The sequence below is a fragment of the Prunus persica genome, chromosome G1 (assembly GCF_000346465.2).
Source record: "Prunus persica cultivar Lovell chromosome G1, Prunus_persica_NCBIv2, whole genome shotgun sequence".
Classification (NCBI taxonomy): domain Eukaryota; kingdom Viridiplantae; phylum Streptophyta; class Magnoliopsida; order Rosales; family Rosaceae; genus Prunus; species Prunus persica.
The window spans coordinates 12,797,543-12,823,387 of record NC_034009.1 but is presented as its reverse complement, the minus strand read 5'-3'; the positions used below and the strand labels follow the sequence as shown (position 1 = coordinate 12,823,387).

The window sequence follows — 25,845 nt, the reverse complement described above, 5'->3', positions numbered from 1 at the left end:
ATTGTGATTCTGAAAATTCCTAAGTATTTCACGGTATGAAACTTTCCTCTTTAATTTTTATTAGCAAAGCTGTATTCGTAGTTCTCCTTAATTTTATCTTTTTGCTAGTTTGAACCATCTATGCATTGTTTAGATTAGATAAACATCTATGCACTGCATTTGAGTTGTGGCAAGTTTTGGTTTGTTTTGTAATTTGCTTGTATTCCTATTATTTTCTTTTGTGCTTATATATAATGTCTTTGTTGCAATAAGATGTCAAAGAAGAATAGTAACTTCACCACAACTGAAAATGTTGCATGTGGATCCCGAAAATTGTCAGCATTGTGGAATGCTCAAACTATAGCCATCTTCATTGACCTTTGTATCAAGGAGGTGGATCTAGGCAATCGTCCCAGTACTTACTTTAATAAGGTTGGATGGGCAAGGTTGGTTACAAATATTAGTAAAGAGATAGGAAGACCGTATGAAAAATATCTTTATTTATATGCTGCCTAGTTGAATATGCTAAAAAGATATGGAAAGTAAAGCTTGAGATATATATCAGATAAATGGCAGCAGAGTTCTAGATTTAACAAAAATTCAATAATATATCATATCTTTCAGAAATTTTAGATTTTCTTAAGCCACCTCAGGTACCCAGTTATAGAAACAAATTGCCTTCAGATATGACGAGGTCCACGGACATCCAGTTTACCTTCAGTTTTGTCAGCGCACTTGACATTTGCCTCACAAGTTTTGGGGACGTCGGGACCTTGGAAGTCAGGAATGCGGATCAGGCTGACTACGGTCCCCTGAATCCTGCCAGTTTGCGGCTCGGGTTGACTTTGTGTCACTGAGACCTGCCAGGGGAATTGACAGATTATCAGGAATTGACGGATATCAGGAATTGACAGAATTAAAGGGGTACACCTAGGTGGTAGTTTTAAATTGATTTTAATGCTTTTAAGAGAGTTTTATTGACCTTGAATGTGATTGGCATATACGTATATAATTATATGAATGCATTGATTTTAGTACGAATATAATGAAGAGGAAAATTCAGTTTTGCATAACTGTTTTTACAGTGGGGTTAATATGTTCATATGCTATTTTCTAGACCTTTATTTTTGTCCACTCACATTTTTGAATGTTTTGCGCCCCAGGCAATAGACGTGCACCAGAGCGTCACCACCGGGCAGATTCCACAATCCGCTCCACTCTTCCTCTTATATAGAATTTTATTTTAAAATCAAATTGTTCTGTTGTATATTCCTGAATTAGTTGCTCTGATGATTTGCCTAGGACTTTCTGTGTGGCCTAAGGCCGTTTAGTTTATCAGAACTGTTTGGATCTTAAATTGGAAGCATGCTGACAGTTGGGATATGTATATATATGCTTTTGACAGGTGGAAATTCTGGGAAATAATCAAATTGCAGGGGAGACTTTGCCGAATTTTCGGTAGAAGTTGAACTTGTAATAAACTTGAATTTTAACTAGAAGGGCAATTTAGTCATTGTGCTCGACACCCGCCAAGTGTCGGACATGAACAGAGTTCGACTCGAATTCCAAAGTGGAATTTGGGTCGGGTCCTGTCATATCAGATCATCTACATGGTATTATTTTCTTCTTTTTATTGTTTTGCAGCCTCGTGTATATATATATATACGTATAATGTCACAACCAAGCATGTATGAAGGTAATGACATAGAGGAAGAAGAAATTGATGACGAAGATATGGATGACGAAGAAATAGATGAAGAATTTTATGAAGCCATTTACACATTAGTTATGACAATTTATGCAATAATCCATGTGCTAAGGACTAGTTTGGTAATGATGTGCTTTTAAAAAAAACTGCTTCTGCTGTGCTGCGATAATAATCAGCTGTGAAAAAAAACAGCTAGGCGTTTGGTAAACTGTATTTGAAAAACTGCTGTGAGTAGTCAAAGTGTTTGGTAAATTTTTATCAAAAGTGCTTTTAGTGTGTATAATGACCAAAAAAGACATGAATATGAAACTGTTTATTTTTTTCTTCGTTCTTTTTCTACTTTAAAAAAAAAACAACTTTACAACATAAATTTTTGTCTTTTTTTAATTTACACTTTTTTATCAAAAAATTTAATCTAAAAATATTTTTATATTAATAAAATATATATACAAAATTAAAATTAAAAACAAACAAACCCATCACCGTACCCACCCCGTCTCTCTCTCTCTCTCTCTCCCCCCTATTCTCTTCTCCATCGCCTCAAAACACCGAAAAAAAAAAAAAACTCAGATCAAGAATTTTAAAACAAAAAACTCAATCCAAACCCAGATTGTTTGAGTTCATGGTCCTTTGCTCTATGTATGTGAGTGCGATTGTAAGATTGGATTTTATTTTGGTGGGAAGCTTGGGGTTTGATTTTCTTTGGCTGGACATGACGGAGTGGGGAGGGAAGCTGGGATTTGGATCTTTTGTGGTTGCGTGGTTTGGTAGTTGGTAAAATCATTGAAGGTAAGGTTTGCTTTATTGTTTATTTTATAATTTATATGTTTACAGAGTTATTCACTTCTCTGTTTTTCTCTTGCTCTGAAATCTTAGATTTTGAACTATTCTTCAAGGTTGTAGGGGCTTCTTCTTGGCTTGAGTATGTATTCTTCTTTGATTTGATGGGGCTTCTTCTTCTCCTTTCTCTGTGCAGTTTGATTCGAGGAGTGCAGATAGGAATTGTGTAATTGGAGGGACAAGGACTGTCCATTTGAAAATTAAGTGAGGGCATTATGGGAAAGCCAAAATTTCATTAAAACCACCGGTTAAATTTTTTTTTAAGCAGCTTTTGAAAGCTGCCTTCTCCCTGCTTTGGAAAAACAGCGGTCACTGACCGCAATTTTTTTTAAAAGCTGATTTTTGATGTTTACCCAACACCTTAATTTGGGAAATTTTTTTTTAAAGCTGTTTTTAAAAAAATTTAAGCACTCCCAAACGCTACCTAAATCAGTTTCTGATTATGGTGCGTGGTGAACATATTGAACGTCCATTAACTCAATGGTGAATTACTATCATTGGATATAATTATATACATCAAGCATTGAACGATGATCCTGCAATCTTCCGACAAGTTAATAGAATGTATCTAGATGTATTCCGGAAGTTATGCACAATTCTTAGAGAAAAAATATTTTTCGAGGATACAAGATTTATTTATGTCGAAGAAATGCTTGTCATACAACCTTTTGGAAGGACAACTTCCAGCAAACTTAGGGCTAGTTTGAAAGTGCTTTTGGAGTAGTGAAAAGCGATTCTAAATGGGTGAAAGCGCTTCTGTCTTTTGGAAGAAGCACTTGAGAGGTGCTTCTTCTTAAAAGTGTGCAGGACAAAAACATGGGAAGAACTTAACTCCCTTTAAGCAGACTTTTCAAATGCCGAAAATACCCATATTTAATTTTTTAAAATGCCAAAATACCCTTTTTATTTTTATTTTCTCTTAATGATGACCAAAGCAAAATCATTTCATTTCTTCCTATTATATTTCAATTAAATTTATTATCAATCTCTGGGGAATGGTCCCTGAACCACGACTACTTTGGTTTTCGTCTAATGTCCATGATTATCACTGTTGTTTTGTCATCAATGATTATGAGTATGATATGATTGGTTTGTGAAGGATGTTTTAGCACTTGTGGAACAACAATGCGTGTTTTGTGTTATTTTTTTTTGTCTATTAATCTGTTTTGTCTTTCATTATACAAATTTCAAAACTTCAAATCTTTGGGGCAAGACTGCTAGGACATACTTATGTTGTATGTGAATGCTACTAGGGCATTGCATATGTTCTTTGCTTTGTTTACGAGCATGTTAGGTTGTTTGACTTGATATTCTCTCAATGAAGATGAAGATGAAGATGAAGATCACCTCTTCTCGGTGTGACATATGTAGTGTAAAAGCACTTTTAAATGTGACATCCAAATGACAAACTGCTTCTTTATAGAAGCGCTTATGTCATAAGCGCTACTAGCATAAGCGCTTCTGGAAGAAGCACTCCCAAATGAGCCCTTAGTACTCTTAACCTTTCAAACAACCATTTCGAATGACAACTTCTAGCAAGTGTTGGACAGCTGGTGTCTGTATAGGCAATTGACTAGACAACCATTGCTTATCATCTGCCTAAAAGTTGGTTGGTTAGCATTATAAAAGTAAAAAATTCATGTGATCAAACCTTATAAATTCTTATGATAAAAATATTTTAAAATCCAAAAGTAAAAAATCATGATTATAAAAATCCTTAAATAAAATCTTATAAGTCATTGCATTCCTAAATAGTCTGTTAAAATTCATTAGACTTATTTATCCATAAATAATCTTTTAAAATCCCAATTGAATACACTTCCTAATTTTAGGCCATGACAAATCTTTGCTTCCCCAAAAGATTTTAATAGATATATTATTTTTATTCTTATGATATGATTTTACCACCATCTTATCTTGGCTATCACCACAACCGCCGCCGTCACCACCAAAGTCATCGTCATTGTTGCCGCCACCGCCACCCTAAGCACCACTACCACCACCACCACCCACCGCTGCCCCCATTACTAGTGCCATCACCTCCCACCGCCACTCTTATTACCAGCCCTACCACCACCCTTACCCCCACTACCACCACCACAACCACCTCCACTATCAACCCCATCATCACCCCATTGTCACCACCACCACAACCACTGCCATCATCATCACCATCACCACAACTGCTGCCGCTGCCACTCCCACTTCCAACCCCACCACCTCATTCCCACCGCCACCACCACTACAACCCCCACCTTCTCCATCACTACCTCCCCCACCAGCACCCACAAACCACTATCGCCACTGTCGTTGACATCACCACCAGCATCACCCCTAAAATCTATTTAAATCAATAATATAACTCTAACAAACTGAGTTAAAATCTATACACGGATTCAGTCAAAATCTATGTGGAGTTCGTAGAATTTAGTCAAACTCAATTAAATTCAATTAAACTCCATCAACTTTATAATTCTTTTAAAAGTATTTAAAATCTAAATTGAATACACCCTCCTAATTTTTTCATGTAGTTTTTTTTTAAAAAATTATTATTTTGCAATTTAGCCGAGATGTTGGATTTACATATGAGTATTTGAATGGAAGGATTACGAATCTACAAATTTAGATGACATTATAAGATAAAATTGTTTGTATAGACAATTATAATACATATATGCCAAAATTTGGGATACATGACACGAGAAAGAAAGGATGAAAATAAATAAATTTTAAATGATTTATTGCATACGGTCATTTGAAGTTGATTTCAAATTTACTATAATTTCCCTTCTTTTTTTTTTTTTCAATGACAGCATCAAATTTTGAGTAGAAAATTAACTAGTTTACTTGTAATAATCAAATTTGTGGCGTCTTGCTGTAATTATGCTAAACCTGAAGGAGTCTAAGTAAAATTAAATTCTTTTCTTTTTCTGCCGTAGTGACAGGTGTCGACATATTAGGTAAGGGAAGAAGATGGGACATCCACTTCTTTGCTTACTCCGCTAGTTTCCTCCCCAGACCTCACCATCAGTCTTCTTGATTGGCCCTCGAGTGCAAAGGCAGAAGCGAGCTTGACTGCAAGACCCACCTGTCGAGCAGGGACGAAAGTCGGCCTTAGTGATCCGACGGTGATTCTCACACACACACTCACAGAGAAGCGGAGGCGGAGAGAGGAAAGGAAATGGTTGCCCAAACAGGCAGGCTTTGGATTCGATGTGTGTTGTTACTCTGCCTGGCAATTCAGTTTGCTTTGTTCGCCGCCGCCGAGACGTTCTTCAAGCCATTCAACGTGAGCTACGACCACAGAGCTCTGATCATCGATGGAAAGCGCCGCATGCTCATATCTGCTGGCATCCACTACCCTCGCGCCACTCCCGAGGTACTTCACTCCCTCAAAAATTCCGCCATAGCTTTTCTGCTTCTACATGTTATGGTTTGACAAACAAATTCAATATTCATTTGTTTTTGTTTTTGTTTTTGTTTTTTTCTGTATCAAGCTTGTTGAGGAAACAATTTGAATTTTGGGTTCTAAGTAGTTCTTGGGACACTTGAAGTGAAAAAACATAAAATCTACTAAATCAGTCATATTTGTCCTAAATTTGCTAACTAGACCCAACACTACTTTGTTAACGTGAAATGTGATGTAGAGAGAGTTTTGGGCCTAGTTAGCGAATTGATGGGTCCCAATAGAATTGCTCGTTGTTTTTATTGCATATTTTTCATAATTGTATGGTCGTTATGTAGAGGGCTGCTGAAGAGCCTGATTAGAGGGTTCTGTATCAATATTTGTATTTTGTTTTTTGGGATACATTTACTACCTTTCACAGATGATACAAACATGTTACTTTTTGTTTTGAACAAATCTTAAGCCTTAAACATGATGTCAGATGTGGCCTGATCTGATTTCAAAGAGTAAGGAAGGTGGGGCAGATGTGATCCAAACTTATGCATTTTGGAGTGGCCATGAGCCCAAGAGAGGACAGGTGCCATAACTTTTTCTACAGCTAGTCTGGGGTGATACCCTTATGGTTGTCTTAAATAGGATGCATTTATTTTTGCTGAAAATTTTCTGAATAACTTGTTCAGTACAACTTTGAGGGGAGATATGACATCGTCAAGTTTGCAAATTTAGTGGGAGCCAGTGGACTTTATCTCCATCTACGCATAGGCCCTTATGTCTGCGCTGAGTGGAATTTTGGGTCTCAACTTCTTTCCCCCTTTTTTTTTACAAGTTACCTTCCTACTTACAACACCTTTTAGGAAAAATGGTGCCTTGTTGTTCTCTCTATTTATGTGTTGCATGATATACAATAGTTCTTGTTGTACTTTAGTGTCTGCTAGGTTCTTTGCATATGAGATAGTGGTTGGTTTCTGTAACTGAATGCTGTCTACCATGTTTATGGTAAATTTGAAATTCAAGAGTACAAGGTAATGAATTATGTTGGTGTTAAATTGTATAAGATAGAACAATGTACTCTCATGAAGTGAAGGGAATATGTGTTGAAATATTTATATATAAACACTTCTAAAAGTTAGCATCTGCAACTCAGTCCACAGTACATTTGAAGTAAATAATTCCTAAATTACTTCAGTAAGAAATGATGCAAAACTGTTCAAAATTCCTAGACACTTCTAGGTGATTGAAGAGTCATTCATGTATTTTATTGTGTAATTATTAATAAATCAAAGAGAATAGGTGTCAAAGAATTTATATAAAGGAACTGATAAGTGGAATTTTGGGTCTCTACTTCTATCCCATTCTGTTTTCAACTTTTTACAAGTTCCCTTCCTCCTTACATACCATTTAAAGAAAATGTGCCCTTTTATCATGACTCTATTTGTATGTTGCATGATATACAGTGCTTAACTTCTTATTGTATTTTTAGTGTGTTATAGGTTCTTTCCACAGAAGAAGCCTTCTACCTTTTGTGGTATCAATAATGGCTTGGGAAAATAAAATGTCTTAACAAGTTGTAGTCGAAGTTAAAATAAAATGTTTTTTTGATAAGATATTGTTAAAATGTTTTTTTGGTACCTGTATATAATTTATTTGAAAATTTTCATCTTATTTGAACTGACTATATTGCAGAGGCTTCCCAGTGTGGTTGCGTGACATCCCTGGAATAGAGTTTCGAACAGACAATGCGCCTTTTAAGGTTCAGTGCACCTAAGTTTTCTGCACTTGCACATACATATTACTTGTGCTTTCGCAGTACTTTTTTGTTTTGTTTTTATTTTTATTGAACATTTCATACTGTCCTATGCATCCAAAACTCTATTCAGCAACTTCAAGCAAAAAGAACACAAATGATAGGACTATCTCTAGATTTCTATTTACATCCCCTAATTGATAATTGATATTATGTATATATTATATATGCTTTCTGTATCTCTTTCTGTTTTTGTTTCGTTTGTTGGAATTTGTAGCTTCATTGTTTTTGTTTCACTGTGGGTTCCTGTAGCTTCATAGGGCTTAGTGGTTCTTGTTCCCGCTTTTGTACATCCTTTGTTTCTTTGTTAATAAAAATCGTTTCTATTAAAAAAAAAAAAAATTATATATGCTATTTTTTTATTATAAAAAATTCTAATCCACTATCTACTCCTGAGTTATACAGGTTGGGTCAATCCCATATAACTAGTATTTTAATGTGGGAAGTTTTACATAATGTTTCCTGAGAAGTTGTTGTGAGTTGTTCTGGTGTTGTTAGGATTCATGTAGAATTACAATTGACCTCTATTGACTAGTTTAATTTACACATTGAATTGATCAATCTGTAGATTGCAGTTTGTAGTGGTGGTTTTGACATCTTATGTTGCTTTGTTTTTTCTCTAGGAGGAAATGCAGCGTTTTGTTAAAAAGATGGTGGATCTGATGCGAGAGGAAAAACTATTTTCTTGGCAAGGTGGTCCAATTATTATGCTGCAGGTTTGTAAGACAATTTTGAAGTTCAATTGGAACATTACATAGATTGGCTTTTTGAGCTTATTTATCTACATGAGATCTTAGGGCCCTGTTTGGATTGTGAGATTTGCAAGTTGAAAGCAGAATAATAGAAGGAATGGGATTGCTATAAGTTGTGGATATCATATTCTGTCCATCATGCATTATTCTCAGTTGGGGTCATACCTATGTCTGGTGTGAAGGCCATTCCATAACCATGACTTGGATGCGTGGGGTTTTGTTTCACGCAATATTTCCCACGGTGACACACACACTGAGTACATATTTCCATTCCCATTCAGATATTTAAATCTGTTCTTTCTCCATTCCTGCTTGCTCAGGATGAATGCAGATGAGCTTTTTCTTTAAATAAGCTCATTCGTGATCAGATTTATTTCTATGTTTTCATTATTTCAAATGGCTTTACTCATATATGCTTTTAATGAGGCTGCAATTAAATTTTTATCAGATTGAAAATGAATATGGAAATATTGAAAGCTCATTTGGCCAGAAAGGGAAAGAATATGTGAAGTGGGCTGCTGAGATGGCTCTAGGTCTCGGTGCTGGGGTTCCATGGGTCATGTGCAAGCAAGTTGATGCTCCAGGAAGTGTTGTAAGGCCTTTACCTTGTGATGTGTGTCCATTTGTCACCAATGCTTATGAATGTTATATTGCACTGAAAAATGAAAAATGACAAGTATTAAAATTCAACAAGATGTGACGGATAGGACAAGTAATTAAATGCACTTTGTTTTGTGGAAGCCCGTAATGTTTAGAAATTTCTGCATGGCTGTAATCTATGTATAAATAGTTTTTGTTTTTCACAGATAGATGCATGCAATGGATATTATTGCGATGGTTACAGGCCAAATTCCTATAACAAACCAACACTGTGGACAGAAGATTGGGATGGATGGTATGCTGATATCCCATGAATTTGCTGGCCTTACTTTCTTTAAATCTATGTATTTGTATTAGGCCTCCAACTTTGAATCATTTATTTTTATAATATAAAAAGGGCACATGTTGTGTTGCTAAAAAGATAGTACAAAAAAGATGGTTGACAAGTCCCTCAAAAAATATATCAGCGACCTCAAAAAAACACAAATTATATTGAATACAACACTCTCCCCAGTCCAGAAGAATCACACAGAAACGAATGTTCTTCAGTTTCTTTGACGAAGAAGCCCATAGAGCAGCTAAACTTTATTTCTAACTTCTATCCCAATGCAACTCTGCTACTTCCTCCTTGCCCTCAAAGAATCTCTTATTTTTCCAATAAATCTCCAAAAGAGGCCAAAAAAACACCTACCAAAAAGTCATCACTTTCTTGCCAGCTTGGACACATTATGAGACCGGGAAAATCCTATAAAGACAGGAAGAAATTGTACTCAATGAAGAATTCCAAAAACACACATCTCCCAAAATGAATTCTGTCCTCCCCTTCGGGTTTTACACGTTTTGCTTCTTGCAGTGGTTGTCTAATCTTTTTGCATTCATTTTTTAAAGGTATGCGTCATGGGGTGGAAGATTACCTCACAGGCCTGTTGAAGATCTTGCATTTGCAGTAGCACGCTTTTACCAACGCGGAGGGAGCTTTCAGAATTATTATATGGTACATGGACAACCCATATATGCACTGCTGATTTAGTCTGATAAAAGTGCATGGAAACTGTATGTCTCATATGCAAGATAAAAATTTTGACACGTAAATCTGTTTGTCATGTCTTGGGTGGTGTCATTATGCTGCTAAACTTTATTTTGCATTTTTTTGCTGTGACCGAAATGTTTTGTTTCCTCTGGGGCCAAAATTGATTCCATAATTGCCTTCTTCAGTGCTTTTAATGTTAGTGAAAGAATTACAAAGTTAAGGTTTCTATAGCTAGATGGATAGGGACCAATTAGTACCATCATGGGATGGGACAATAGTCAAACATCTACATGAGCTAGGTAGGGTTCAGAAGTAATTACTTTTTGGCAATAAAGGTAATAGCTACAGCTGCAATATGGACTGATTTCCCTACTTTGTTTGCTGTCAAATTACATGTCATTGAGTTATGTCTTATTTATGCTCCTATTAACTATATGAGAATGCTGTATCTTGACTGCTGCGTGGCTGCAGTATTTTGGTGGAACAAACTTTGGACGGACTTCTGGGGGCCCCTTTTATATTACCAGTTATGATTATGATGCTCCAATTGATGAATATGGTAGGTTAAACTGGGTCAAAATGACTACATTTTAATCCTCTGGGTGCTTCATTTTCTCTCAGTGCATGTGCAAGCCCTTCCGTTTGAGTCATAATGAGTTTCCTGTGGATTATATTATAATGAAAAGTTAGCATAATTGCTACATTACTGAATCCAATAAATGTACTGATTTATTAACTAGGTCTGCTGAGTGACCCTAAATGGGGACATTTGAAGGATCTACATGCTGCTATAAAGCTCTGTGAACCTGCTCTTGTTGCTGCTGATTCACCGCATTATATAAAATTGGGACCAAACCAAGAGGTTTCAGCCAAACCTTGAGTTATTTGTTCTTGCTGTAATAAGTGCGCTTATCTACATAGTTGCCTGGTCTTGATAATTTGATATAAATTATAATCAATATATGCATCTTCTTTTTTTGAGTGGTAGTCGTCGTGATTTGTCACCTATCATGTTCTCCATAGCATGTATTTCTTCTTAGACTTTTTATCAGGACCTCATAGAGGTAGTTGTAAAGAGAAACTAGTGATCTGATGATCCAGTTCTTAACTGCCTATATTTGCAAGTTTCCCTAAATTCACACACACACACACACACACAAAAAAGAATAAACCATTCCGTGTTTATTTACTTATTTATTTTTAAATGTCTATGATTTTAAATAATTTACTTTGTCATTGTAGTCTCATGTAAATGGTGGATCTTCTTAGAGCACTTGCTTTCCTAATTGAAATGAAATAAGTAGTTTGAGATATATTGTCTGTTAAAAGTTTCTTTCACTCCCCACGGGGGAGAATTTGCCATCTAGAGTTAAACAGCTCCATGAAATTTTAAAAAAAAAAAAAAAACACGTTCTGTTAGACATCTAGAACTGCACTAGAGAAGTTTCCCAATATTTTACTGTTCCATCCTCAGGTCTTTTACATGTGACTAATGTCAGAAACAGTAATGTTCTGTTGGTATCATTTTTCTGTGGGTCGTTTTGGAGTTTTGTTAGTCCTACCTTCAAGATAATTTCTGTTTTGGATTCAGGCACATGTATACCGTATGAAAGCTCACCATGAAGGCCTGAACTTTACTTGGTATGGAACTCAAATCAGTTGCTCCGCATTCCTCGCAAACATCGATCAACATAAAGCAGCTTCTGTAACATTTCTTGGTCAAAAGTATAACCTACCACCATGGTCAGTCAGTATTTTGCCAGACTGCCGGAACGTGGTGTTCAACACTGCCAAGGTATGGTTGCATTATTCGACATTGCACTTGTTGATGAATGGAACATTAAGCACCTGTTGGCAGCGTATATCACATCATATGACCTGCATTGAAATTTCAGTGATGTACTGCGTTCTGAATGAAATTTTAATTGAAGCTATTAATAATTTGTTGATATTCTAACTTGAGCTCAACAGCCAAGCTGTTGTGATGAGCTGAATTGAATATTTACCAACCTGCTTGGAGTGACCATACACGGAAATTCCTCCAAACCCCAGTGAAATAGAAAGAATAGGATATTTTGATTCTATATGAAACCATAAACAGTCTTGCCTAATGGTTCCAGTGATCATTTTTAGCATACAAATTATATTGATGCGGTCAGTTGCATGTCTCCCTTCATCAGTTAGGTACTTCAATGAAGTTTAGTTCATAGTATCTCCAAATAATTTGTGGGTAAATTCATCTAGAATGATCCTTGTCAATTAAGAACTGCTTAAATGAAGATAATATCACAGTTGTGCCTATGTTAGCCTATAACAAGCTTTTAAGTGGTTTTCTCTGAGTCTTTTTGGTTTTTTTTTTTAAATTTCCAATGTTTGGGCAGGTTGGGGCACAAACTACCATCAAACGTGTAGAGTTTGATTTGCCTCTTTACTCAGGTATATCTACACGACAACAACTCATTACCAAGAATGAAGATTTGTTTATCACCAAATCGTGGATGACTGTAAAGGAGCCAATCAATGTTTGGAGTGAGAATAATTTTACAGTTCAAGGAATATTGGAGCATTTAAATGTGACGAAAGACCTTTCTGATTATCTCTGGCATATAACCAGGTACATCTATATTATTGAATACAGCTCTACAAGTGGATCAGATTTGTTGGATAGGATGAGTATTATGTGGCATAACATAACAAACATTAACATTTCCTGCTTGGCATAACATATCAAATTGTGACTTGTTACTCCTTGCCTTCCACCTATGTGGCCTTTCACCACTTATTTGATTTCATTAACATTTTCTGATTGGCATAAAAAAATACTGTTCTAAGACGGAACAAAGTGATAACTGGGTTGTAGCTACCCAGTCATTTGGGATTTTACATCCTTTATCCTTTCAGTCATTGAAAATAAAGAAACATTCATAGTAACTGCGTTTTGGCATCTAGTAGTTGTCAACTGTAATTTGTAACCAATATTTGATTTCCAATTATATGGTTGGAATTTCATGTGTTGCATAATGATAGTGCTGGTTTCAAAATTCATTATCTTGATTTTCATGCCTCTGATGGAGATTGCTAGGGTTTAATGTACCTACAGTTCTTAAATCAACTCATGTCAACTTTTATTTTGAGCAAGTTAACTATTCTTGTTCAAAACTCTTTGATATTTGTCAATACCTATTAATTCACTTGTGGAATGCAGAATCTTTGTTTCAGATGATGACATCTCCTTTTGGGAGGAAAGCAAGATTAGTCCAGCAGTTGCAATTGATAGCATGCGTGATGTGTTACGCATATTTGTTAATGGTCAGCTTACAGGTGATGGTAGTTCTGACTATGATGCATCTTGTAAAAATATAGGTTTATCCATTGATGAGCGAGCATCTGTCTATTTTCTTTAGTTATTCACTAGAGCAATTATGATCTGGAAAATGGAAAGATTTGTATAAATATGTGGCTCATTAAGAAAGAAGTGGAATGAGCTAGGGAAGATATGTAAAAGAATTATCGAGAGATATATGGCTTTGTTGAATCATTTTAAAGGGCTGTTCCTGCTGATACTTATTTATCATCGTGACCCCACCAGTTTTCATGAACATCCAGAAAAGAGGATATTAGTAGTCAATTTAAAGCACTAGAGTCATGAGACAAGGAAAAAATATGCCAAGCCCTACAATATGTGCAATGTTGATCTGGGTCATTGGAGCGATTATGGGAAGACCTTAGTGAATAATCGTTTTGGGGTATTGTGTCGACGTGGCGAGTGAGTCTCGTCATAATAATATATGTTCTAAGTTCACACCTAATAATAGGTAATTGTAGTTGTTTGTTAGGAGTCTCAAGAAGCTATAACCTTGCTGTTATGGTTATAAGACTTAGCTCTTATGATTGTTGATATTCATTCATATACTCACGGATCTGAGTAACTATTCCTTTTGAATACATCAGTGTTTTATATTCCTATGAATATCATTGCGGTTGTTTTCTTGGCACCATGAAGATGCTTAATTGACTCAAGTTAATCTACTTCTTCTGGGACATTCATACTTACAAACTACTGCAGATATATGATTTCTTCAATGTGGCAGTGCATATTATTCCTTCATATGCTCTCTAACCGTTATTGTATATTGGTTTGTCTAATATATGTGTTATTGCACTCTTTATTGAAGGCAGTATCATCGGTCATTGGGTCAAGGTGGAGCAACCTGTTAAGTTTCTCAAGGGATACAATGATTTGGTGTTGTTATCTCAGACAGTGGGATTGCAGGTAAAAAGTTTAGCATGTTCAGAGCCAATGTTATGTGTTCTCACGAAGCCTTTGGATGTAAAGTTGCTTTCCTGCCTGTTTACAATAGCATCCGCACAATAATAACGTGCGGACATCCGGATAACAGAATATCTGTATATATATATATACAGAGTGTGAGAGAGATCTAGGAATTTTATATATATGAGGAACTTCTTATAACAGGTAAACGAATTTTAAATAGCTACGCTGTGGGTGGGTTGATTTTTTAAGTAGTTTGTATCAGGAGGGTAGAATCTGGTTAGTGAGGATCAAGTCTAAAACTGGGACATGGTTTGGCCTATATTTCAAAGGATAGAAGAGAGACATATTGCACCTTACTTAGCACAGGAAGAGTCACTGATGTTTGTTAGATCTCACTGAAAGTGCTTGTAAGATGGAACTCACAGAAATGTAAGAATATATGCATTTCCTTTCTTAAAAGACAAGTTGGAATGGGTTGCAGGTCTTAATGAATGAGGTGGTTTATTCTTCTGTGGGTGCTAACTGCTAAGTGAAGGAGTAACTTTCTGAGGTAGTAGCCTGGAAAAGAAGTGAGCTACCATCTCACTTGAATAAACCTACTTCCTAGTGAAGTCCTAAGGGTGGTACCTATACTATCATGAACTAAGTAACGTACCCAATCTGTCCTTGAATTAGGAACTTGTAGCTTGCGCCTTGCTTTGGTTTCAAAGCAGTCATCTACATTTCTGGCCTTAAATTTCACGCCGTGAGAGTGTGGTATAAGCTTTTTCATGTAGCTAGATTGAGTTGGTGCCGCCGCCTTCTTGCTACTCTATGTATTGAGAGTTTTCCAAGGGTAAAGCCGGGGAGAGTGGACTTCCTGTGGGAGAAGGCCAGATTCTAGGCCTTGCTTTGGGCCACAGTTTGTTGTTGGTTTTTTGACTGCATTCATTTCCTTCTGAATATAGATTGGGGAGCTGATATTTCTGAGGATTTTGATTGTAGGTTGGCTGGTTTGTTTTCTGTTTCTGCCTGGTTGGTGTTGTTTTGTAATTTTCTTTGGACTTGGTGTTTCTGTCTATTATATGTGGCGGGTTATTTCATTTGCACCTCTGGTCGACTTTCATTGCATCCCCTTCTCTTCTTAATATCCTCTCTCTTTTCCTTAGAGAAAAAAAAAAAAATCTACATAAGCTGTTTGTCTTTATTCCTTTGGATCTACGTGCCCCCAAGGGATGGTGTTACTGATTCCATTCGTGTCATATGATTTGATAATTATTATACAGAACTATGGTGCTTTATTGGAGAGAGATGGGGCTGGATTCAGAGGACAGGTTAAACTAACCGGCTTTAAAAATGGGGATGTTGACCTCACAAAGTTGTTATGGACTTACCAGGTATGTGATGTAGTAGTGAATTCCATTGTGAGTTTTCGTCTTCTATCTTTTTTCCCCTTTCCAAACTATCCTTCTAAGTTAAATGGTTATTTGCTTGGTTATACTGATTACATGCTGCCAACTTATAAGTTCTATCTGCACCTTTGCCCATTTATTAAATAGATCTCAATGTGGGTATCAAATTGCCGATTTTCAGGCACAACATATCAGCACTTTATCGAAATCTCATTTAAACATTTATAATGCATATGGACCTAAATCAAGAGTGTCCATGATCTAATCCTTGAAATTTGGATATTCGTATATTAAAGTTGCGTTCTTCAGTATAATAGAATTGGGGGCAATATCAGCTTCTAATATGCATTGCAATGGTAATCACTATTCATACAAATGTGAATTCCTGAAAATATTTACTAATTCACCTGGGTGATTACTCCCGCATTATAGATCTGTAGCTCCAGCAAACTCAAATTTGAAGATGGGAAAATCTCATGTCACTCATTTGTTTGTGGCACTTGTTTTGAGTTAATAATGTGAGAAAAAATCTTTCCTCATCTTCATTATTTTAAATCTACGACGTGCAATCTTAAGCTCATGTATGACAAAGTTAGGAAATGTTAAAGTTTTGATCAGGACCTGGTTCACTCAATTAGTGAATACTTTTGCATGGAATATGGTAGGACTCATGATCACACATTGGAAAAATAGCATATCCTAGAGTGGTTTAAAAGCTCATGGGCACCCTTTCCATACAAGCCGGTTTTTAGGGGCAAGTTCTACCCATGGTTTCTTAACAGAATACAGAGGGGATTTATTGTCTGCATTGAGAGTTGGAACTCAAGACTTTTAGTAACTGTATGGAACAATTTTCAATGCCAAATAGGTTTTTGAATTTGCCTTTTACAAAATTGGAAATGGTTTGAAGCTCATAAGAATACAGATTCCTTTTCTCGTTTTTGTCACTGCTTCCAAAATTAAATTCTGTTTACCATTCTTATAACATGGCTATTGCATCGAATACCTTGATCTCGTCTTTTGTGAAATAATTTTTTTTTGCAAGCTCTTATCTGTCAGAAGTATTAAAGTTGTCAGGTGGATGTTAATTTGTTTTGATTATAGGTTGGGCTTAAGGGTGAGTTCTTGAAAATATACACCATAGAAGAAAATGAGAAGGCAGGTTGGGCTGAGCTGTCACTGGATGCTTATCCATCCACATTTACCTGGTACAAGGTAAATCAATTCTTCAGAAAAGTTACATTATGAAAACTTATATGTGAAGCATCTATTCCTTTGCTTTTGTAATGATTAGGGATTATCCATGTTTTCTGCTGATCTTTTCTTGGCTCTAAAAACCTTTAATATAACGTGGCTCCTTATTCAAATGGACCCTAGTTGATAGGGAGGGAACACAACTTCATTTCACCTGAGCACTATGCTTAGGTGTTGCTACTTTTTGAGTGGAAAAGGGTTCAAAATTGTCGGTGCCTGCTACAAATTGTCTATTGTTAGTCTTTTTCTGGTATTTTCTTCATTTATCGTCAGAATTCTAAATTTTATGTGCGTTATCAAGAGTTGAGATGAATTCTTCATGTTTTTAATGGCTCTGGAAGTGAAGTAGCTTTGTTTGCCCGATGGATTGATATCTGAGTTGAGATCTTGAATCCCCATCTCAACCCACATAGAGACCAGATCTCGACGGCCTTCGCATAGACCAAATGGGTTATGTTTTGCAATTGTTTTAGATGCTTAGTTTTCTAATGGGCCTATGTTTATTTTGATCATCTAATGGGCCTAGTAAACAAGTTAGGTTTTTGAAACCCAATTAGGGTGGTGTTGGAAATTGAAATAACTATCAGAAGTTGGTCTCTTCAAGTTGTAGTGCATGGTATATCACTCGTTTATTTCTTAAGATATAATTTATTTAAGAATATTCCTTTTTTCAAATAAAGCAGACATACTTCGACAACCCTGCTGGCACAGATCCAGTTGCTCTTGATTTAGGAAGCATGGGAAAGGGCCAGGCTTGGGTCAACGGCCACCATATAGGAAGATATTGGACACTTGTTGCTCCAAAGGATGGATGCCAAGAAATCTGTGATTATCGTGGGGCATACAACTCCAATAAGTGCTCAACCAATTGCGGGAAGCCTACTCAAACCTGGTAAATTTCTATGTGGAAATATATGAAATAATTAAAACTAGCTGAAACCATTGTTTTATATGGCTGAAGAAATGTAGTTCCCTATTAAAAATTTATTGCAACCCATGCATTCAAATGTTTCCCTTTACTTTAGGAGTCTACCTTTGTAATTTATACTTGAATAAATAGGAAATAAGTTTAGTTGTTTAACATAGCCAGAATTGGTTATTGTCCAGGTACCACATACCACGGTCATGGTTACAGGCTTCCAGTAATTTACTTGTTATCTTGGAGGAAACTGGAGGGAATCCATTTGAGATTTCAATCAAGTTGCGTGCAACCCGGGTCATCTGTGCTCAAGTGTCAGAGTCTCACTACCCACCTGTCCAGAAGTGGTTCGATCCAGACTTTATTGATGGAAAAATTGCAGTAAATGATCTGAGACCAGAAATGCATTTGCAGTGTCAAGATGGGATGATGATCACTTCCATAGAATTTGCTAGCTATGGAACTCCTCAAGGTAGCTGCCAGAGCTTTGCTAGAGGCAATTGTCATGCAGCCAATTCATTGTCCATAGTCTCTGAGGTAATGATGTTTTAGATCATCTCCGGTATATTCATATAAACGTGGTATCTGCTTCACAATGGGCATTGAACTTGAGTTTCACTTGAACATTTCACGTACTTTGTGGCCTGAGTGTTGAACTAATGTGATTACTACGCTTTGGATAATTAGTAATTACCACTAAAAGGGACACAAGTTTGCTTGCAGAGCTTTAGTAAATTTATCTATAAGATTAATTTGGTGATCACCAGAAAAACTGCATGCTGGTAGGCCTTAATACTGTCTTTTTCCCTTCAAACATTCCAAGAAAGCCCTGTTCCCTTTTCTATGTGCATGACTGGAGAGGAGCAAATCTTGTCGTTCGATGCAATGTGCTGTGAACAAGGTGTTCACTCTTTTATGTTCTGCAGTCTAAACTTTTATTCGTTTTTTAAAATTCTTTTTTAAGAAACACAAGAAATTTTTAAGATAAGAGGGAAGATGTGGATTTCCTTTGGGATCGGAGCAGGTTTTTGGTGTCTTTGTGGGCTTTGTTTTATCTAAGCATTTTAGGGGCATTCACTGTTTGATTTTTGTTTCTTCTTTTTTGGTACAAAGGAGGCCACTGGAGCTACCTTTTGTTTGATTTTCATAGTTTGGCTGGGAGTTATGATTTAACTGTAATGCTTTTTGCTGTAAGAATTTGGTTGGTCCCTTTTCTTAGTTGGACAACTTGTTATTATTTTCTCATATCTCGTTATCGTCACTCAAATGTATGTTCTCTATATTAAAATGCCGTTTGATTGGATAGGTCATTCACTTGTTCAAATAGAAACTATTCCTATGGTCAAAGATTGCGAGATTCTCTTCATTGTACAGTTTTGGACTGTAATTTGACACTGTTAAGAAATAAAGCAAGGGACTCACTAACAGATTCAGTTGTTTCTGAATAAAGTGATGGAAGTTCCACTGAATGATGTCACTAGTCACTGGCAATGCCATGGTCTGGTAACAATTTCAAACGATTGTAACCTTAAATACCTATGGCCTGATAGATAAGACATAAGAGGAAGTTCAGTGGCATTGCTTGAATCCACTTTGTTGACATGTTATTTTGTTTCTTGTTTCGTGCCTTTTTAGTTTGGTACTCCTATTTTGAGAATATTACCTTTTTGCAGGGTTGTCTGGGAAAGAATAGCTGTTCAATTGGGATATCAAACCTTATATTTGGATCTGACCCATGCCGAGGTGTTATTAAGACGCTGGCAGTTGAGGCAAGATGCAGGTCTTTACCAAATGCTGGTTTTTCTCAGTTCTGAGTCATTAACAAGCAGCTCACTGTGAGGAATGGAGAGGTCCACCTTTGTAACTATATGGCCAACAAATTGGCTGGGAATCTTTTCATCAGAACATGTCCATATTCTGAGGTAGCATGCTGCACTGTAACTCCATCACTTTCCAGCGTGCTTCTTTTCATGGAATTAGTTTGATCCGATTCTCTAGTTCTTGTTCAGACCAAAAAAAAAAAAAAAAAAAGATTCTCTAGTTCTTGTGCTTGTATAGATGTTGGCATTATGCTAATTAGATGATTTGAAGATGTGTAAATAAGAGAAGCAACTTCGCCAAATATAAAAACTTACCAGGTGGGACTGAGTTACTCTATGGGCCATAATTTTGTTATGGTTTTCTATCACATGCTGCCATGTGAATCTGTACATATTAGAAAAAGGCAAGCTTCCCCCACAATACAAATAATCTTTAGGTGAGTTTTTTTTTTTTTTTTTTGGGAGTGAATACTTTAGGTTTACTTTTCATGTAGAAAGTTGTGTTGGATAATGGTACGTCATGGAGTCATATGAACATTCGCTTCGGCCATGCCAAATTACTTATTAACAGTTGTTTTTGCTTTTCTTTTGGCTTAATTGCTGCAATTACGGTCAAATTTCACATTAGCCCTTGGAAGTTATTATTACACTTTGCCCTATTTGACCGATGTTTATACTTTGGCCCCCCACTGTCAATTTCCTAAAAATCTCCATCAAAATGCTAACATGGCTTCTATGACGCCTAAAATGAGAAGGGTAATGCAGGTGACACATCGTCAATGTTGACGGAGTTATTGACAGGAATACAAAGTGAGGAAATTTTGGTTAAGTCAAGAGGTCAAGGGGGGTAGTCGTGACTTTCGGAGAGCAATGTGGGATTTTTAGTTTTAGGGGGGCACTGTATAATTAAGTTTTATTTATGTTTTTTTAAAGGAGCAAGTTTCATTATGACTCTTGCAGTTTTAAGTTTTAACTCATCCAATTTTGGTCTGAAACTTTAAATCCTATAACTTATTGTGAGGTCAGAGCAAACGTAGGTAACTCGATAACACATTCTTTAGAGTACTTCCGCATATTTATCATAGCAAAAGGCAAGAGGAGGCAATGCCTATTACTATTCATGTGAATAGTGGCAGCTCTTGCAAAAGGCTTGTTATGTTTTCACCTATTAACATGGCACTTTAAGGGCAACTACTATTCACATGAGATATGAGGAGAGAAATTTGTATAGAGTTTTGGTGTGGAAAGTAAAGAATATGGTTAGGTATTTATAAAAAAAAAAAATCTGAATTTTTTTCAATTTTTTTGTTATTTAAATTGGCTGTTGACATCATAATGATGTCATCATTATATCACTTGCCCATGCAGCGGCACAAGCTGATTCTGCCTGTGGGCTTGCCCAGGTTGGTGAGCCCCACGCCTTGCCTATGTTTGCCCTTGCGCGCTGGAGCCGTCTCGTGGGGCTAGGCCCTCTCCTACTAGGACAAAGGCCTTCTGCTGGAAGTGCTCTTCGTGATGGATTGACAGTTAAAACAAAGATCAGTTCCTGACTCGAAATCTCATTTTATTTTGAGTTTTTGTTGGTCTAAAATCTAGTCCCTAATTTCATGTGTATAAAATTTCAAATGTATTAAAATTCTCACTTCAACATACCTAATTACCCTCAAAAAAGTAAAAATCAAGTCAACCTGAAAAAAAACACTATTAGACAGAACTTTGGGAATCTCACGGGCTTCTGGATGAGGATTTTTGTCATCATTCAAACTGCCTATTTGTTTTGGCTTGGAAGGTAAGGATCTCTACAGTAGAGAGTTTGCACATTGACATTCTTGGTTTCATTTCAAGTTCTCCCATGGAACGGGAAAAGGCTTACTTGGTTTTGGTTTTGAAGCTTATTAGTATTTTAATTTTGAGGGTATTTGGGTCTATTCAAGTGCCTTTTGTGTGTGGCTATGTTCCTGAAAACACATATAGCTTTGAAGGGGCTCAATTTTGAACTTGGGTGTAAATCATAACATTATGCCTAAACATAAATAAGGGGGCAATTCTTGATATCTCTTGATTCTTCAACTTACATATGATGAATTAGGCTTTATGCCTTTCTTAGTCATCTCAGCAAATGTCATCAAATGTCACCAAATAATGGTGATTATTGCCACTTTTTTTGTAGTGATCTATTCGTCTTTCTTTTCTATGCCAAACTGGCCCTTAAAATGATAAGTTAGGCCTCAAATGGAAGAAAACTAAGAAGGGAGTCGACTAGATTAATATGCACCTCCACTCTACTAAAAACAACAAAATCAAAACGAAAATAAAGGATTAGGATTTTCACTCGGTGTTTGGACCCGACTCGACCCATGAACAAGGCTCCAGTGGCAAACACATACATGCATTCAGGTGTTTGCTTTGATTCCATATCTCGGTCGTTATTATGCTTTGATTTACCAGGTGTTTGCTATGTAGGTATTTGGGGCATGGGTGGGATTGGCAAGACTGCCCTTGCTGATGTTGTATTTCACAGGCTTTCCTCTGAATTTGAAGCTTCTTGTTTTCTTGCAAATGTTAGGGAGGAATTAGAAAAACATGGACTAAATCACTTGCGAAATAAACTTTTTCGTGAGATATTAAAGGACAAAGATCTAAATATCGACACTCCGTCTATTGGATCAACTTTTACTCGAGAAAGGATCAGCCGTAAAAAGGCCCTCATTGTTCTTGATGATGCGAATGGTTCAAGCCAACTAGAATTTCTTGTTGGTGACCATGATCAATTTTGCCGCGGAAGTCTAATAATTATAACAACTAGAGATAGGAGCCTACTTGAGGAAAAGGTTGATGATGATAAGATATACGAGGTTGAGAGATTAAGTCCCAATGAAGCTCTATTGGTGGATTTAGCCTTATGCTCATACACTCTAAATGTAAAGGGGGAAATACAATATATAAAAAATATTTTTTTTGGGGATGTGAAGCCCGAAGGCTACACAGAGCTCCTATACAAACTTACTTGAAACAAACTTCAATAAAATTGATACTCATGATACACATTTAAAACACACTTGATACACACATTATATACAATGGATACGCTGCCTATTTATAGGCCATAACATTAACTCAACATTAGACATAACCATAACCACTATACCCACTAAACCTCACTTTTACTTCAACTGATAAACTAGACATAATAGCTAAACTCTTTAGATTCTAACTTTTTATTTCCTTAACTCTTGACCTTTGAAATTACCCCAACAATCTCTCCCGTAATTTCAAAGCTTATTAACATAGATTTCCCCCCCTTACTCTCATTCCCTGTCGCTTATGTTAACGATGCTTTGAGACTGGCCAATACCATTTTCTTCTGGATTTTCATCTTGTGTTAGCATTCCAATTTCTAGCTCTAGATCCATCACTTGATCTTGTAGCGTCTCAATATCTTCCTGCAGCTTTCCACATTCGATCTTGAAATTCATCAACGCATTAAAGTTGACATCGAGCACTTTAATGATGTCATATTCAATCCAATAATTTAAACAAAAATATGCCGCCAGGTGTTCTACCTCCTTCTTCGTGTTTTTCTATCTGCTTGAAAATTTTGGATGTGCGCCGCCATCAAAACTAATGTGACACATGAATTGCATTGCATGAGCTGGTCCCTTGGTTGCAAAATTAAAATGTGGTTCAACATTAAGGTTGCGTGCAGCTTCAATCAAAGTTGACTTGAATGGCACAACGACTGATATACTCATCTTTTTCTTTTTCTGGCTGCAAGAGAGGACGCAATTAATAATCAAATACTTTCCTTCATGAATATAAAAAACACTCCATTTTCTTTCTTTTTTCTTTTGGATGCACATTTGCCCCAATCTTCAAAGGAAATATTGTTCCTTTTTTTTTTTCTTCGGCATCTATGTGCCCTTCTCTCTTCCTTCGGCATCCATGTGCCTTTCTCTCTTCTTTCGGCATCCTTGTGCCTTTCTCTCTTTCTTCGGCATCCATGTGCCTTTTTCATTGGCATTAATATGCCTCTCACTTATAGCCAACACAATTTTTTTTTTTTTTCTTCTACACATCTTAAGCCCACAATAAAACTTTTTACTAACAACCAAAAACTTTTTCATCATGCTAAAACAATTTAAATATAGAACCACAACCAACGCTTCATGCTACATGAAAAAAATCATTTAAAAATTGGATCATACTCCAAACCCCACATCCCTCATGCAGGTCCTCATGACCGTATCAGCTCTGATACCACTTATTGGTGGATTTAGCCTTATGCTCATACACTCTAAATGTGAAGGGAGAAATACAATATATATAAAAATTTTTTTTTGGAGATATGAAGCCCGAAGGCTACACAGAGCTCCTACACAAACTTACTTGAAACAAATTTCAATAAGATTGATACTCTTGATACACACTTGACACACACTTGATACACACATTACATACAGTGGATACGCCGCCTATTTATAGGCCATAATATTAACTCAACATTAAACATAACCATAACCACTATACCCACTAAACCTCACTTTTACTTCAACTCATAAACTAGACATAATAGCTAAACCTTTCAGATTCTAACTTTTTATTTCCTTAACTCTTGACCTTTGAAATTACCCCAACAAGCTCTTCAGCTCTTTCAGTCGCTTGCTTTCGAAAATAAGTCTCCAAAAGTAGAGTTTTCTGAGTTGTCAAGAAAGGTGGTATATGATGTTAAAGGCATTCCATTAGCTCTTAAAACTTTGGGTCCCTTATTCCTTCCACACAAGAGAATAGAAGACTGGGAAGAAGAATTGAGCAAATTGAAAAAATTCCCTTACGAAGAAATTCTGAGTGTGTTGAGACATAGTTACAATGGATTAGAAAAGAATGAGAGGGAGATATTTCTCGATATAGCATGTTTTTATAAAGGGATGGATATGGATTTTGTGATAAAAATGATACATCTTCACGGTTTCTATGCGGTGGGGATTAAAGTTCTCATTGCTAAGTCCCTCATATCGATTTCAACAAGTAACTGCCTAGAGATGCATGATATGCTACAAGAAATGAGTTGGGCAATTGTTTCGTGAACAAAGTATCGAAGAGCCTGGAAAACGTGATAGGTTGTGGGATGCTGAGGTGTCTGTCATGTGCTGGAAAACAATACAGTAAGAACCAAAGCATTTCTCAGAAAAGAAAAATATCATGAGCTTTCGATGAAAAGACACCATAGAAAACTCATTTTTGATAAACATGTCAACTTTTGTTATATGTTTTATTCTCATTTATACTTTGCTATTTGATTGTGAGGGAACTGCAACAGTTCGATCCATATCCTTTCACCCCACTGCGACTACAAAGCTGAGTGGTGCAGCAGCCGTCCAAAATATGTATAATTTAAGATTGCTAAAGATTTATGATCCTCATCTAAGCTCCAAACATTGACTTCAAGCTCCAAACATGTAAACTCCCTCACCTGCGCACGCTGGGGCTCGAACCCAGCCCCCTTGCGAAGTTGGCAGCCTCTTAACCACTGCACTGGTCGTCAGTTTGTGATTATTTTCTATGTAATCTAATATATATAATAACTAAATGCGATCTGGTTTTCAAGTTTCAACTTTTCAACTACTCACCACGTTTCAACTAACTCATTCACTCCACCATTCAACCAATCTCGGATCCATATGGGTGGCATGTTAACAATTACATGCAAAATTATTTTGGGGATTTATCATTCGATGACTACTCTTCACAATACACTTACTCTACACATAGAGATGATGAAGATAGTGAAAGTTTTGAACCTCATAGGAACTCTATGTGGTACTAAGTCATTTATGTATCTTACCATGCAATGTATAAAATGTAAAATATTGTCGTAAATTATTATATATAAATGATTGTGGTGTGTTTAATCTTCTTTCATTAATTACTACATATTTTCTACACTCACAGTGTTTGTCAGCTCGCTGTATAATCAACTTAAATTAGTTAAATCCATCATGCAATGCATTTCCTTCCAATTTTTTGTGATAAACTAATAGATAATTGACTAAATAAGCATCCTCCAAA

General features: G+C 36.3%; 2 protein-coding genes and 1 long non-coding RNA gene across 5 annotated transcripts; all 3 read left to right on the top strand.

The window, feature by feature from the left end:
* Window positions 5,494-20,363, top strand: LOC18792876 (beta-galactosidase 9). 3 transcript variants are annotated; one of them, XM_020555602.1, is made up of 20 exons: window positions 5,494-5,906; window positions 6,415-6,510; window positions 6,614-6,726; window positions 7,617-7,683; window positions 8,361-8,453; window positions 8,938-9,081; window positions 9,296-9,384; window positions 9,978-10,083; window positions 10,591-10,678; window positions 10,860-10,981; window positions 11,711-11,914; window positions 12,501-12,733; window positions 13,325-13,440; window positions 14,295-14,392; window positions 15,661-15,771; window positions 16,891-17,001; window positions 17,724-17,932; window positions 18,148-18,496; window positions 19,633-19,811; window positions 20,043-20,363. In XM_020555602.1, exons 1-19 carry the CDS (start codon window positions 5,709-5,711, stop codon window positions 19,771-19,773), a joined length of 2,688 nt encoding a protein of 895 aa, XP_020411191.1. In that variant the 5' UTR covers window positions 5,494-5,708; the 3' UTR covers window positions 19,774-19,811; window positions 20,043-20,363. The 3 variants fall into 3 exon arrangements, with proteins under 3 accessions (XP_020411191.1, XP_007227352.1, XP_020411192.1); XM_007227290.2 differs by having other exon boundaries at window positions 19,633-20,363; XM_020555603.1 differs by lacking the exons at window positions 6,415-6,510; window positions 6,614-6,726 and having other exon boundaries at window positions 5,730-5,906; window positions 19,633-20,363.
* On the top strand, window positions 14,408-15,558 carry LOC109946790. The gene is made up of 2 exons (XR_002269871.1): window positions 14,408-14,910; window positions 14,946-15,558. It is a non-coding gene; the product is annotated as an uncharacterized LOC109946790 (long non-coding RNA).
* LOC18791499 (TMV resistance protein N) lies at window positions 22,245-24,863 on the top strand. Its single transcript, XM_020554031.1, has 2 exons — window positions 22,245-22,667; window positions 24,426-24,863. The coding sequence occupies exons 1-2, from the start codon at window positions 22,254-22,256 to the stop codon at window positions 24,861-24,863; spliced, it is 852 nt and encodes a 283-aa protein (XP_020409620.1). The 5' UTR covers window positions 22,245-22,253.

Excerpts from the sequence above, each read along its gene's own strand:
- LOC18791499 (XM_020554031.1), top strand. The coding sequence starts at position 22,254 with ATGGGTGGGATTGGCAAGACTGCCCTTGCTGATGTTGTATTTCACAGG. Across the intron at positions 22,668-24,425 it reads GTCCCAATGAAGCTCTATTG|CTCTTTCAGTCGCTTGCTTT; the intron begins GTGGATTTAGCC and ends CAAGCTCTTCAG.
- LOC18792876 (XM_020555602.1), top strand. The coding sequence starts at position 5,709 with ATGGTTGCCCAAACAGGCAGGCTTTGGATTCGATGTGTGTTGTTACTC. Across the intron at positions 6,727-7,616 it reads TGCGCTGAGTGGAATTTTGG|AGGCTTCCCAGTGTGGTTGC; the intron begins GTCTCAACTTCT and ends ACTATATTGCAG. Across the intron at positions 10,084-10,590 it reads GCTTTCAGAATTATTATATG|TATTTTGGTGGAACAAACTT; the intron begins GTACATGGACAA and ends GCGTGGCTGCAG.